Here is a 14,396-nt window from a genome sequence, read left to right on the forward strand (position 1 = left end):
CAGGCAGCCCAAGGTAAGTAACTTGGGGGGGGGGGACAGGGGGAGGCAGGTGAGATTGTGGGGGCTGATGGGTCTGCGGAGTATGGGGATAGTGGGTCTGAAGGGAGGTTGGAAAGGCTAGGGGTAGGGTTGCTGGGTCTTCAGGGGGGTTGCCCAATTTGGTGGGGATTGTCAGGAGGCTAAAATTGCAGGGGAGGGGAGGCAAGAATAGCACAATAGTCTCAGGGCTGAGGCAATTGCAATTAGCTGGGGGTGTGCTGTGAATGCATGCAGATGTTCCTTAGCTTGGGTTAAGTCTTTGTAGATTGGGTTAACTCTTTTCCAATCTCAATTTAGTTCACCACCTCATCAATCTAACCTAAATTAAATTAACCTAAATGTAATACTTATACATAGCCATGGTAAATGATGGCCTTTTATTTATAAATTTAAATGTTGTTAAAAATTTGAACCCTACTTGCTACCTGAAACATAAATAAGGAATAGAAATCTTAAGATTTTAAATGGGACAGAACTTCCCAAAAGCTTAATTAGCTTTCCTCCTTAGAATAAACTAAATGTGAGGCACTGGTCTTGTGCAAGATCTAGGAAAATACACTTTCCTAAAAGACTTATATACTGTACATTATTATCTACACACAGCTTTTCCAAACTCCTCTGTATTTTCTGTTTGAATTTCCCAAACACCATGCCTCTCACCTTTCGTAGTTAAGCATTTTGCCACATTTGTAGAGCAAACAAAAGTTAAATATACAGGAGGAGGACTTGGAAGCATGGACAAAGACAAAAATGGTTCTAAAAAGGAATAGGATACTTGAAAATGTCAATAGAATAGCTTTATTTTAATCAAGAAGATGGATAATGGCTAGCTGGAATGAACACACACAGTAACTAGTATGAAAAAATGTTAACCTTGTGCACAACTTTTTGTTGTTGTTGTTGTTAAGAGCAATGTATTTTGCATGCTTAGCCTAAGGAGTCAAATATTAAAGTGTTGGTTTTAATATTATACTATGCAAAAATGCAAGGGGGTTAATCATGTAGGTAACACTATGAGTTCTATATTGCTAATGGTGGAAAAATTGGAAAAGTTAAATAGCAGCTGCTAAGTTTCAGCATCTTGATGCCCAACTCTGAAATTCTTTGTTTGGCCAAACAGAGCTTCTTGCAAGCAACTGACTGGGTAGGTTCTGATCTATCTTACCTATGCTCATTGCAATTATTTGCCTTTAGAACTACTTAAGACATTCAGTACTAGTCCTCATTCTGGTAGTTGATGCTGAATTTTCATTGAGGTTTTTTTTAGACTGACATTGAAAGTTTCCCAACATTTCTGCAATTAGTCTGTCATGGGATAAAACCAACTGCAATAAAAACTAAGTAGAAAATAATTGCTGCTGTTACTGTATGTCAGGTTTGCAGAGAGTTTGTTTAAAGTTAAAAGATTTCCAAATCCAATTTGTTCTAATGAACAAAGTGGCTGAGTGGCATGTTAATGTAGTCAGTCTTGACAGAAGGGCTTTTTTTGGCATTACAAAAATTAAAAATGGCTTGACATGCATTTCTTTTCTTCTGGGATGTCATAATGGAAAGGCAAACAAGTGAACAACTAAAGTAAAAATGAAAAACAGCAGGGAAAAATATCTATAATTAATGTTAGATATGTTACTAGTAAATCAGACATGTTTGGAGATGGATTGCTTGGCTTGATTTCAGAATATTTCACTGGAGTCTTTTAAATGCAAACATGCAAAAAAAGTTTTAAAAAAATTGCAAAAAATTATTATACACAATTCTGTGACAACCACAAAAATTAGAAGGGGTGGGGAACCAAAAAAGGGTTGCCCCAATTCATTTTTATCCCCATTGAATTAAAACTTCAAAACACTGTGTTGAAGGAAACACCTGCTTTATTTTGAAAATGTATTAAACGGGTTTTTTGACTTTTTTAAAAAGACAATCCATGCCTGGTTATTTTGCATGTTTTCCAATTTTTATTTATTTATTTATTTATTTTAATCAAACCAGTATGCATTTCTACAGGAGTTTTGCTGAAAATTTTTCATAACAAAATAAACACATTTCTACCATTTTTCTAAATGCAATGATGTTAATCCCACAACAATGGAATATAACCTAACATCTTGAATATTACTGTCAAAAAATTCCATTTCAGGAAGGTTAGCCTCATTGTACTAAGAATATTCCAGTCTTTTCTAAAGTGATATCTATAATATTTAAGGCAGTGAAGGGAACTAGGGTAATTTAAATGGGTTTTTAATCTCAAACTTCCATAGTCTTGTATGGAAGCTCTAACCAGGATGAACGTACCAATTGCCCAGGTAAATATTGTACACGCTGATTCAGCTTTCTCATGCGGTTTGGCAACAAATGGTAGGTTAGCTGCAGTGGATAAGTAACATTATACAATGGACGATATACAGTCAAGTCAAATGAAAACAACACACAGCATAAGGCTTCGAATTTCAAGAAAAAGTCTCAATTTTACATGTCTATCAAATATCGCTCCTCTCTTCAAACTAAGAAAAATAACACCACCCGGACATTTTAAAAGAAGGAATTTGATTGGCCATAGATAGTGATACTGGTAGCAGGATGAAGGCCAGGAAATATAACCGTCAACTCTGAATCAGAAGAAATTAAAATTAAACATGGAGATGACAGCTGTGCAAATGAGATGGATAAGTCAGAAATCTTTCTTCCAGAAAAACAATTGTTTAGATGCTCTTTAAGTCTATTTAATTCAATATATGTGGGACAGAGTTTAACCTGGTTGACTGCAACAACCAGTTACAGCTCTTATTTGTGAAAGTCAGGTCTTCTGTGAGCCATAGTATAGTTAAGCAAGACTTCTCTTTCTGAACTCTCTTAAATATCAGCTGCATGTATTTTATCAACTGTGTGCTATATCATGCAAATGGATCATTCTAATGACAAATGGCAAGGCAAGATGTTTTAAACAGTTCTATTATTTTATTTGTAAACAAATTCACAATTAAAGTGATGCTACTTGCATTTTTTATTGCCAACTCTATCTCTAGATACAGGAAGTATCTAGAGATTCTGGTTCCACTGGTTCTACAGTATTCATAATAGTGAGAAGAATTGGGAATGCAGGTAACTCATGAGCTAAGCAATTCATATCCCTATATTCAGTACTTGCCTTTAGCCAGAAGAGTTAGTATTTTGAGGGTGAAGTAGGACTGAGCAGCAAAGCCCAGATAGTTATGATGTGCTTTTTTGACTGAGTCAAGCTATTGCATAAATGGATAAAAAATCCATTTAAGCCAGGAACTTGGATTTCTCCCAGAGATATGAGCAATATGGATAGCTAAAGGTAGGTCCACCCCAGAAACCATGTGTGACAAGAGTAGACTCATAGCTCCATGGGGAACACGAAAAGCAACAGATAAAAAAAAAAAAGTCAACTGCTGCAAGAATAATGCAGCTCCTTTGTACGGAAGGAAAATGAGAGATGTGTTGTCCCAGCAGAACCTTTGTCATCCATTTCAATTCAATTTAGAAGTTAACCCCACATTAACTCACTAATCCAATTGTACAAATAACACTGCCTGTAGTGAATAAACTACATAAAAGTTTGTCACACACAGATAATTGTGGTTATACAGTAATTGCATGCACTAAATATTATAAAAATAACCTTAGCCACTAGTTTGGAGACACTAACTTCTTTGTGCTAACAGAATAATGTTATTCATATTATTCTCAACTTAGTTCTTTCAAACCCCTGTTGAAAGGGTTCAAAGGTTCCCTGGTTAAAAGTAATTACACTGATGAAGACTTCATATATAGCATTTGTAAAGGATTTTGATATGTTATGTTAGTATGTTCTGTGGATTACTGAAGACTGACACTTTCAATTCTACTGTTTTAAATGAGTTGCTTTGTTTCTCATTAAAGATGCAAAAGAAAATGTTGATGATGATTACACCAAACACTAATAAATTAAAGCCTTAGGTTACACTTTGCATTTTTAAAAATATAAATGCCATCACTTACTAATTATGCATATTTTACCTATTGATTCATTATTTGCCTCTTTTCTGATAGTTAGCTTAATTAATCTTAAGCCATCATTTATATGGTTTATACATGCAATTAATTTTCAACTTTATTTTTCAATTCCGTGTGAGGGCACTGTGTATTACAAAGATAATCAAAGCAAAGGATCTTTTATATTGGAAAAAATTACAACCTCTACAGACCTAACAACTCACATATCTGTCCTGCAGTTCTTACACAAGAAAAATCTTACACTTGAAATAGTAAGGTTTAATCAACAGTATTAAATGATATTTTCTGTTAGAAGAACGCAGGTTCGGGAAAAGACTTTAGGGATTTTATATTACAAAAGCAAAAGCAGCTTTGTTTTTTGCTTTCACTATTTCTTTAATCAGTGATTCATTTCTAGATTTGAAAGAACAATTTTCTTCATTCTAATTTAGTTCTTTTAAGTTGATGATTTAATTCTTGTTTGCATATAATGATGCACTCCAGAGACTGCACTTGAGGGACTGTAATGAAATACTGGAATTCTTTTAAATACTATTTGACATCCATTGAGAGCTTTATTGGCCCTGCACATTGGCCCTACACTTGCAGTTTAGCTGCCATGGAACTGGAGATGTAGGTTTGGCCCCTCTGAGGCTGCTGCCTGTGCATTTAGCACCATCAATAGGTTACTTCAGTTGTTTTAAAGTTATGAAGACAGCAGTGGAAGGTGAATAACTTCCAGGCCATGCCTACCAACTTCTAATTTACTGTGTCTATCCATGGCAGCCTGAAACATGCTTTGTGGCTCTGCATGTTCTCATGCCCATGCTGGAAGCAGTGTAGCCAAGACCATGCACACCTAGGGCAAGCCAATTGGTACTGACTTTCAGCAGTGCTAATTAACCTGCCTTTGATGCTGTACAATGCAGCTCCACTCTTCCAGGCCAAGCACTAGCGGGGAGATTTGTGCTCTAGACTTGGTCTCAACAAACCACCCGCTTCCTTATACTCACAAGCTCAGAAGCACTGATCGATTAAGCACCTTGGTTCCCTGCTGCTCCACTCACTTGGCAACTCCAATGAAACTAACTAGAATTTTTGAGAGGTTTTCGAGGAAAAGCATTGTCTTCCTGAATTTGGGGTCCTGCAGCTTTGCTCTTGTTCTCTGTGCCTGCTCTCTTCATAAGGACTCACTGAGGAACACTGCCATAGACTATCAGGTTGGTTTGGTCATTTTCATGCAGCTATATTAAAACAACGAACAAAAGTAAAGAGGCAACAGCAGTTCTATATCACAAATATAATGAAAATAAAATTGTGTATCCTTGGGTTTCATATTTTAAAAACAGTATTCATATGTGTATACAAGGTTTGCAATAAATACTGTATGGCTCTTTATTAGCAGATATTCTGTACAACACTCTGATGCCTTGTGTATTTCTGTCTGCATCTTGCTAGCATATGGGAAATGAAGATGTTGCCCTCCAGATATATTTGGTATCATTGTTAAAATGCAAAGGCCAAAACCCCTCCTGAATTCAGTATATGATCATGCATTTCAAAGGACGACAAGGCAAAATCCTGTGTATAATATCTACACTTTGAGCCCTGCACCAGACCCATGGCAAATTGGCAGATATCACTCCAGGAAACAATAGATTCTATCACCTAAATTTATGACACTTATTTTTCCTTCTCATTTCAATTCTCAATCAAGTTCTATATCAATATTTTTTCAAGTATTGTACTGACATTGCCTGAAATTAATCTCTCAGGTGCATATCATGCTAGATACCTATTTACTTCCATGGGCCTTTCATCAAAATATTTGTAATGCAAGGATTATAGTAATCAATTTAACTCATTTTTAATTATTTCTGTGCCCTCTAATATTTAGAGCTAAACTTCTGTAACAGCATAGATGAAGGAGAAGATCCAGAAAGGCACCTCAGGTGCCTAAAAGAAGACTTAGTTGGAATTTTGTTGCTCAAGTCCAAAAATTTGATCTAGAAACCTGTTTTAGCAGCTGTAATACCCATTCAGTACTTATGTTCATTCACTGCCTAAATTCTGGACCCGAAAGTTCCCTAGGCATTTAATTTAACTTATGCACATGCACAGAAGAGTTCTCACTTGGGCAGCTAAGTGCATAGCTCCATTGTGATCCAAAAAGGTGGCAGAACAGTAAATAAGACTCTTGAGGTGCCTAATCTTGTAGGTGTGCTTGGAGGTTGCCTAAAACAGCAAGTGTTGAATTCAATGCAAAGCAAAAGACATAGCAACTCTGATCAGGTCAGATCCAGGATTTGTAACCGAGGTGCGAGAGCAGTGATTGGCATTGACTGGATGATTGCATCCCCACACCTCCATTCTCAGCACTCCCCTGCATGCTCACAGGTGCCCCTCTTCCTTCCCTTCCTCACTGCTGATGCTGTCCCTAGCTGACCTAATGGTAGAGAGCTTTAGAGCCGCTCCAGCCAGGCTAAACAGGGAGCCGGGCTCAGATGGTGTCGATGGTGGCATCAGATGTCTTCTCCCTCACTGAGCCTGCTCCCAGGCTGGTAGGAACACCTGTGAGGTGTGGGTAAGGAAGGGGAACCTGCCCACTGCCATTATCTCCAGCCAAACCTGGCTTATGTGAGTAAAAACATCTCTGGAGCTCCCCCTGCCCCCATGGACATTGACAACCAAACTTTTTTACTGGCATATGCTTTCCATAATGTAAATGTATCCCTTCTGCTAGGCCCTGGGCAGCAGTAACAAGTGCTGTGCTCAAATTTAGGAGCTGAACACCAAATCTGGCTCAAGCCACCACCTAGCATGAAGTCTTACCTGATTGTAACAATGGTTTCACACTGTGCTGCCCCCACTCCAGGGATCTCTTACTCATCCTCATACTCTGGTACCCCTGACTCCACACCATACCATGCTGTCCCTATTCCAGCCCAGCCCAGCCCAGTCTTACCTCCGCTGGCCCTGCTTCCCCATCCTTGCAAGACCTTCATTGGTCACCTCTCTCCCCGCTCAGCTCCATCTCAACCACACCACACCTTCCTCCTCCCCATCTCACCCAGTGTCTCAGGGCCTTGTTACACATTACACTATGACCTACACAAATGCTGATGGGTGTTAGTGCTAGCTTAAGATTCAAGCAGGCACACATTCAGACCAGCAGGGGCCTGGAGGACTGAAAGGTATCACCGCTCCTATTTTGGGCTTCCCCCCACCCCAGCGTTCCCTCCTACCCCCAGGAGATTACATACTTGTGACTAACTGTACCATCTGTCCACGGGAGAAGGCAGGGAAGGGTTAATTTGCCTGCCCAGCTGCTGCTGTTGTAGGGCTGCTGCACCCGAAGGGTGCTGAGCTACACTCCTGCTCAGACACATTCCTGCTCTGCTCTGTTTATCAACACTTGCATTGAGGTCTCAATCAAGCTCTTAGTTCTCTAAGTTCTTAGTTTTTTAAGGCCAGCTCAATTTTTTTATACAGACTTTGCAGATGAACATGTTTAGCCTTGTTTTTATGGACTGTCCATACATTTATGAGCAGTTGACAATCCTGGTAGTTGTGTCCATGGGTGGACCTAGAACTTTGACAAGGGGGTGGGGGTTCAGACGCTGAGGTGCATCATCACAAATAAAACAACACACATTTTTCTCTCATTAAAAATAAACCAGATGTTTTACTAATATGCTAGGGCTGTATTAGTCAGTTTTGGATTGAAGCAAAAACAAATATATTTTCATTGGAATGAGTTAGAAACAAGGCACAGGGCTGTGAAATAGGAGCTTCATTGCCAGGGGCAGTTAACAGACAGCAGAATTGAAGAAAAAAGGACAGCTGGATTAGTGGAACATCACAACTATTAAGAAAAAGAAGAAAGGGTCTCTAACACCTGTGGAATTAAAAGTTTAGATGGGACTGAGTATATTTTAATGAGCCATGAAGTCAAGTGACTCCCTCAGCAATTCCTGACAAGAAATGCTACTGCCACTGCCAGGCAGTTAGTTTTAAACTTTGGGTAGACCAGGGATCCAAGTGAGGTACAAGTGCACCAGTGGCACCTCTCCTCTGCCTCCCCCCAATCCACCCCTGGTTATTCTCATATTTGATAGTTCATAAAATACAGCACTCTTCCAAAAAGAAGGATACCTAGGTTTTGAGCCACACAAGTGCATTCAAACCCACACATCCAGCATCCCAGGAAAAGCCTACTGAAGAAGCTGGAGCATCAGCCAAGAAAGGAAGTCATTGTGCCTGCAGAAAAGCAAGTGAAAGGGAGTCTGGATCTGAAGCATAACAGTTAAAGTACTTGCTGTGGAGAGAAATGTGGATTCTGGTCCATGCTCTCAAGTTTTTATGCAGTCTATGTTAGAAAATAATTGGTTAAAAAATAACTAACTGGAAGAATGTCTGTATGGTACAAGACAAGTACTGTGCAGAAATAGTCTAGAGCAGGAATTGTCAACTGGAGGTACGTGTACCCCGGGGGTACCTGAGAAGGGCCTACGGGGTAGACACGGCAGGTGGGGCAGAGCACCACCATACACCATCCCATGCTGCTGCACAGGCGCTGCCTGCCCGACCGGGCATAGGGGAAGCTTTCATGCGGTGGCTGCTGCCACTCTGCATTCAGCCACACTTCATCCCTCCCTTCCCACTGCCCACTCCACTCCACATCCAGCCACTGGGGGTACACTGATCCAAAAAGGTTGAAAACCCCTGGCTTAGAGTAGTCGTTAATGGGCTAACTCTAATGCTGGGAAGCAATATTAACCATGTGAGCCATATTCTCATCAGGGCATAACAGCCAGTAGAAAATGCTGCCCTAACCTGTCTAATTAACTGCTTCCAGTTCCAGAAGTAGCACTGAGTAGCACAGGTCAAAGAGTTCTGATGTGCTCTTTGACTCAACAGCACTCTTCAGTCAAGCTAGGGCCAGTTACTTCTGCATGGCTCTGCCTCACATCACGTAGGCACAACCCAAGTGACAACAATTGGCTGTTATATCTGGTTTTTGCATTTTGTAACTCAAGGAAACTAGCAACTCTGGATAATTAACACGTACAGTATTTCTAACATGCAAGTAACACTTTTCTGTGTTAAAACCAATGAACTATTACAGTTTTTTGTGAAAATACAGTAACGTAACATTTTTTAACTGAAGTTCCCCATCCATGGAAACAGCAGAGCACAGATGAAGATGCTACAGATTTACCAATATACTCTGCTGACAGATCTCCACTTTAACCTGAATGGAACATGTCTATGAGCATTTAATCTTTAGCCTGTCCAGCAAAACCAGCTAGAGTACAAGGTTCACATAAGGTTTTACTAGTAAAATAGGTGCCTCTCCATGGAGATCTGAACAACGGTCACTAAAGTTATTTTATGAAGGCCACTAAAAAGCAATTAAATGGATTTTGGTCACTGCCTGCTGCAGCTGGATTTAAACTCTGAACAACACCGAAAGGTACTGCCTTACATTGCTAATTTCTATTCTACCTGTCTCCAAAAAAAAATTTTAATTAAGTTTTATGGATGCTTGAAAACAGATGATTATTGGGCTGCTTATTCAAGCAAAAACAAGTGCTTTAAAACATATTTTGATACTTTCAGTCCTCAAAAAATGAAAAACTATTGACCCTCTCAATAATTGACTTAGGTTTCAAATTTCATCATGCAAAAGCAGTTTTCAAATGTGTTCGCAGGCATGCTTTGACAGGAAAGATTGTAGGAGATCTAAGGAATAAAAATGTGTGCAATGGCTTGTTTTAGCATGTAGATAATCATCTCTACTTGAGGAACGTTGTTTTCCATGACATTTATTTACTGCTTGAATTGACCCTGTTTGGCTTATTGATGTTTCTCACTCTTGAACTTTTTTAATGTAACTGGAAAACTGCATAAATGCCAGTCATTTTCAAATGAATAATTACATCTGTAAACACCATGATATGATTAAAGGCTTGCCTTATTCATTGTATGATAGACTGAGCTTTGAAAAAATAAATCATCTTCTAAATGGCAGAAAGCTCTGCAGAACAGCAACAGTCGTAGTTCTAACACTAGGGTATGCACTTTCTGCAGCTCCACATTACCTGCTTGGCTTGTTTAAGAGGCAACTACTGAATTAAAATGTGTGTATTGTTACTATTTTTAAAACAAGAAAAAAAACGTTTTCACACTGTGAAAGATCCTGACCATATTCTGCCCTGAGTGTATGAGATAATCAAGAAGTGGCAGCTGATTCCAGCAGAAATTTACTTAATCCCTCCAAGTAACCAAGAGCAACCATGATATTGCTCATTTAGATGCCACATAAGTCACAGAAATGCTCATAAAGTAACTGGACTTCCATTTGGCACTTCAGAACGTTTGTAGTATGTTAGAGGATTTGACAAGTCAGAATTAGTAGAACAAGAAAAGTGAAATAATCAAGTAATGAATGATTACAGAAATCTCTTTTGAATGTACACCTTTTGAACAATGGCTTGTTGTTCCAGTTATGTAGCAATGAAAGCTGTAGCTGACACTGGCGGCAATATGATGATGACCTATTCCAAAGAATAAGTAATATTCAAACAGTTTTAGTCTATTCTACATAAATTTATCTCACACCATAGCTTCATGCTCTAGTAAATGAAACATGCTAAAAAAAAGCCCAAACTGGTTCATTAATTTGAAAACTGTTATATCTTTTATAAAATATTCAACACAGTAATTAATCAATGCATTATTTTAAAAAGTGCATCCATGAAGACATCACAGAGGAATTTTGAGTGAGTATCTGAAAACATACTAAGATGTCTATCATCTAGGTCATGAATGGGATAGAAGTGAATAGCTTACTATCTACTATGAGGCAAAGGAGATGAGGATTTAGCTTCATTAAATATTTAACAGAGGATCTCTGCTGAAAAGCACAAAGTTAATCTAACCTTGTTATAGTGTACCAGATCCTTGAGGCAAGGGCATAACATACATACAAAAAAGTCAGACAAACCCTAGCAAGATGTATTCTGATCACAATATTGTACATTAAGATAACATATTTCTAAACATTTCTGACAAGACCCTTTCTTTAGAAAATGATTGTTCCAGCTCATTCCTAATAGTGATTCACACTTGAAAAATTACATACCTTGTACAATTAGGTGCACCTGCATTGTTCTAGGAGTGTGTTGGGTCTGCACAGAACAAGTATATGGACCATCATCTGTCACATCTACATCCTGTATCTGGAGGCTGTATTCCCTTCTATTTGCTGTTGCAATTGAAACTCGAGGATCTACTGACCATTTATCCTCTCCTGCAAAAATAATACTTGACCGGTTCAGCCAGGCACCTTTTGAAGCTCCATCTTCCAAGAAACACCTGTTGATTACCAAAAAGAGAAAAGGATGAGTCAATAGAAAAATATAAAGAGGTCTGTAAATTATAGCATCTTATAATTTGTTATTAAATTAAATTCAGTATTTTACACAACTGAAGAATATTAAATATGGACTACAAAATGTGTATTCCATTTAGAAATCCAGATATTACTGTCAAGTTGACTTTGGCTCCAAATATCAAACCATCAACATTATATGATTGAAATCAATGAATTTGCACATTCATTGATTCATTTGCAACCTGACTGCCACCTCCTTCTCCAAATCTGCCTTTTTAAGATTGTAACAGATCTGATGTTTCAGTCATCTCTAAACCAAACACCATGACCTCACGTGGTGACAGCAAGACAGAACTCGGTAATTTTTATTCCAAAACAATCACAGTCCTCCATCACTTGAGCTAAAGAGAAATCTTCCTCAGGTGTAATTGTATTAAGACAGATGAGCAGTTCCAGTTCCATCCAGCAGAGATCAGGTTAACATGCACATGATGGTTGAAAATTACTGTTTATATCCTATCCAAAATAATATACTGTGAAAGGGAGATTGAGGCAAAGTGCATTTTAAATTCTTTCCTCCTAATCAATTATACTACCACTTTAGAAGACTGAAAACATTAAATTTATTTTCAACAGTGCTATTTCATTTTTATGTTGATTTTTTATTATATCTGATGTACAACCATCTCCCTTTATGTAAACATAGCTCCAATTACCTTGAAATTCCTAGATGACAAATAAACATAAAGCATAGTCCAAGTAAAAAAAAAAAACAGTGGTATATTAATGATGAAACTAGTGTAATTGGTATGTAATACAGGACTGTGCAGTTGTACAATTATTGTTTATTAAAAATTACAAAAATAATATTCACTAGAGTATAATAACCTCCTAATTGGAACTCTGAGAGTAAATCTCCACACATTAACATGTAGATATAACTGAATTAATGTATGTGACAGATTCCTGTCTTTCTAAATTTCATTTGGAAAACGTTGCTTTATAAATTAAAGACTGGTTCTTTTAAATGAGTACCAAGCATGGCGAGAGAATGAAAATACATATATCTAAAGTGTTTGACAGCATCTCTCAACAGTACCTTGCGGGGCTGAACACGGTGCTTGAGATTGCTACAAAATTGCAAACTGAATGCAACAGTGTAAGTTACTGCCAACTCTCTGAAACTAATCATTTGAAAAATATAAGGAACAAGGTATATTGCAGAATCTAATTTGCAGTCAGTTTCAGCATCTACAGAATATAAAACCAGTAGGAGTCTTAAAGGTCAGTGTTGATTGAAATTTTTTCCTGTATATATTAAATGAAGAAAATGTATAGCCCTCTATTAAGATAATTAATACACTGTAATAAAGCCTAATGCTAATATATTCTATTACTTATTAGAAAAAATATCTGTAATTTTTCCTCTAATATAGTTTTTCATCTCAGGTAAATTACCCATTATTGCACATTGTACTATGAAAAATAAAGCTGTAAAGATACTATTAAATGCTCACTAAGATTAAAATAATAAAAACAAATCTCCAAGACCCTGAGGAAAGAGTTTTATGGGAGCCTGGAAAGATTTGAAGGATACAAAGAATCATCCAGCCGATCTTCCTTAAAATCCTAAAATGCTTAATGGATTGAGGAGAAATAGCAAGGCCTCATTTTGAAGGCCCATTCCCCAAATCCTTATGCTCTGTGGAAGATGATATGTCTCTAAAATCACTCTCCAGATGTATTTAAATATATCCAGATGTTCATGAAGGTAGCTTGTGGTTTTGGTGAATATTTAGCATCTGATTTCTCTTCAGTTCCCTCCACATGTATCACAGTAAAATACATATAGAAAAGAAAATTATTTGTAATATTGATACCTCAACCCCTCCTTAAAACAAAAGGAAAAAAAAAACCACACACACACAAAACAAGTGCTTTATGTTGTTCGTGAGAAAAAGAAGCCAGTTTTGCTCCAAAAATGAATAATGAAAATAGAAATGTAAGGGTACTAATTAATTAAAGATGAAAGTAATTTTTCCCTCAGATTCAAAGTTAAATCCTATGAAAATGATGTTCAAAAGAATAGTGTTAGCCAGCTACTTTTACAGCTGTCTTGGCAGTCTAACGGGCAGTTCTGAAGCTGTCAGCACAACCACCTTCAAAAGCCTGCAAAGAAGCCAGATGCTGTGACATGTGTTCTGAAAGTTGCAGAGTTTCCTCCCTGCTCCTCTTATAAACACAGCTCCTTTGACATGAAAGCTTTCATGCTGAGAAAAGGTGAGATAAAACAGTGCATAAAAGAGATATAAACATTAGACTTGTTTCTAGCTGTTTTATTTGGTATGTTGATAGATTCCCCCCTTTCATTTCTTTAAAAATAGCAGAAGACCAAATAATAATTCTTGCTTTGTCAACTCCCCTTGCTATCCAAAATAAATTCTACAAATAGATGTTAGAAATCTGCCAAAAGCAACCCTAATTTCAATGAACTGATGATTAACAAATGGATTATGGGTTATTGTACATTAACTATCATTTACTCACAACAACAAAGGAACAGGTTTTCAAGGTGGAATAGGAAGGGATTTTTGTCAGACATGACATTCCTTGTTGTACAACCAGGACTCAACCATTTCCCATTTATGTTAAGTTGCTGCTTAAGTAAGATTTTTTTTTTTTGGGAACAAATACACATATAAACCAAAACCAATAAAACTATTCCAAATCAAGTCCCTGTTCAGTCAGTGGCACCTTGAAAAGACAGATGTTTAGGCCTATACAGACTCTGTGCAGCAAAACAATCGTTATTTCTCCTGACACAAATCTCTCTTAAGGTCTCTATTCTCCCCCAAAGGGGCTCTACTCTGGATTGGCTCACCACTTAAACTAAAGATTTCACAAAGGATTGCCTTCAAAGTAGCAAACAGCCAGGGGTTTGCTGCATATCCCCAATGCAGCA

General features: G+C 37.7%; 1 protein-coding gene across 1 annotated transcript in view; it reads right to left on the bottom strand.

Moving 5' to 3' along the window:
* NEGR1 (neuronal growth regulator 1) overlaps positions 1 to 14,396 on the bottom strand; it is a 654,907-nt gene that overhangs the window by 354,702 nt on the left and 285,809 nt on the right. Inside the window, exon 2 of the mRNA XM_019489191.2 lies at positions 11,183 to 11,415. Coding sequence (XP_019344736.2) covers positions 11,183 to 11,415 — 233 coding nt within the window. The remainder of the gene's footprint in view (positions 1 to 11,182; positions 11,416 to 14,396) is intronic.

The sequence above is a fragment of the Alligator mississippiensis genome, chromosome 5, assembly GCF_030867095.1.
Source record: "Alligator mississippiensis isolate rAllMis1 chromosome 5, rAllMis1, whole genome shotgun sequence".
Taxonomy (NCBI): Eukaryota; Metazoa; Chordata; order Crocodylia; family Alligatoridae; genus Alligator; species Alligator mississippiensis.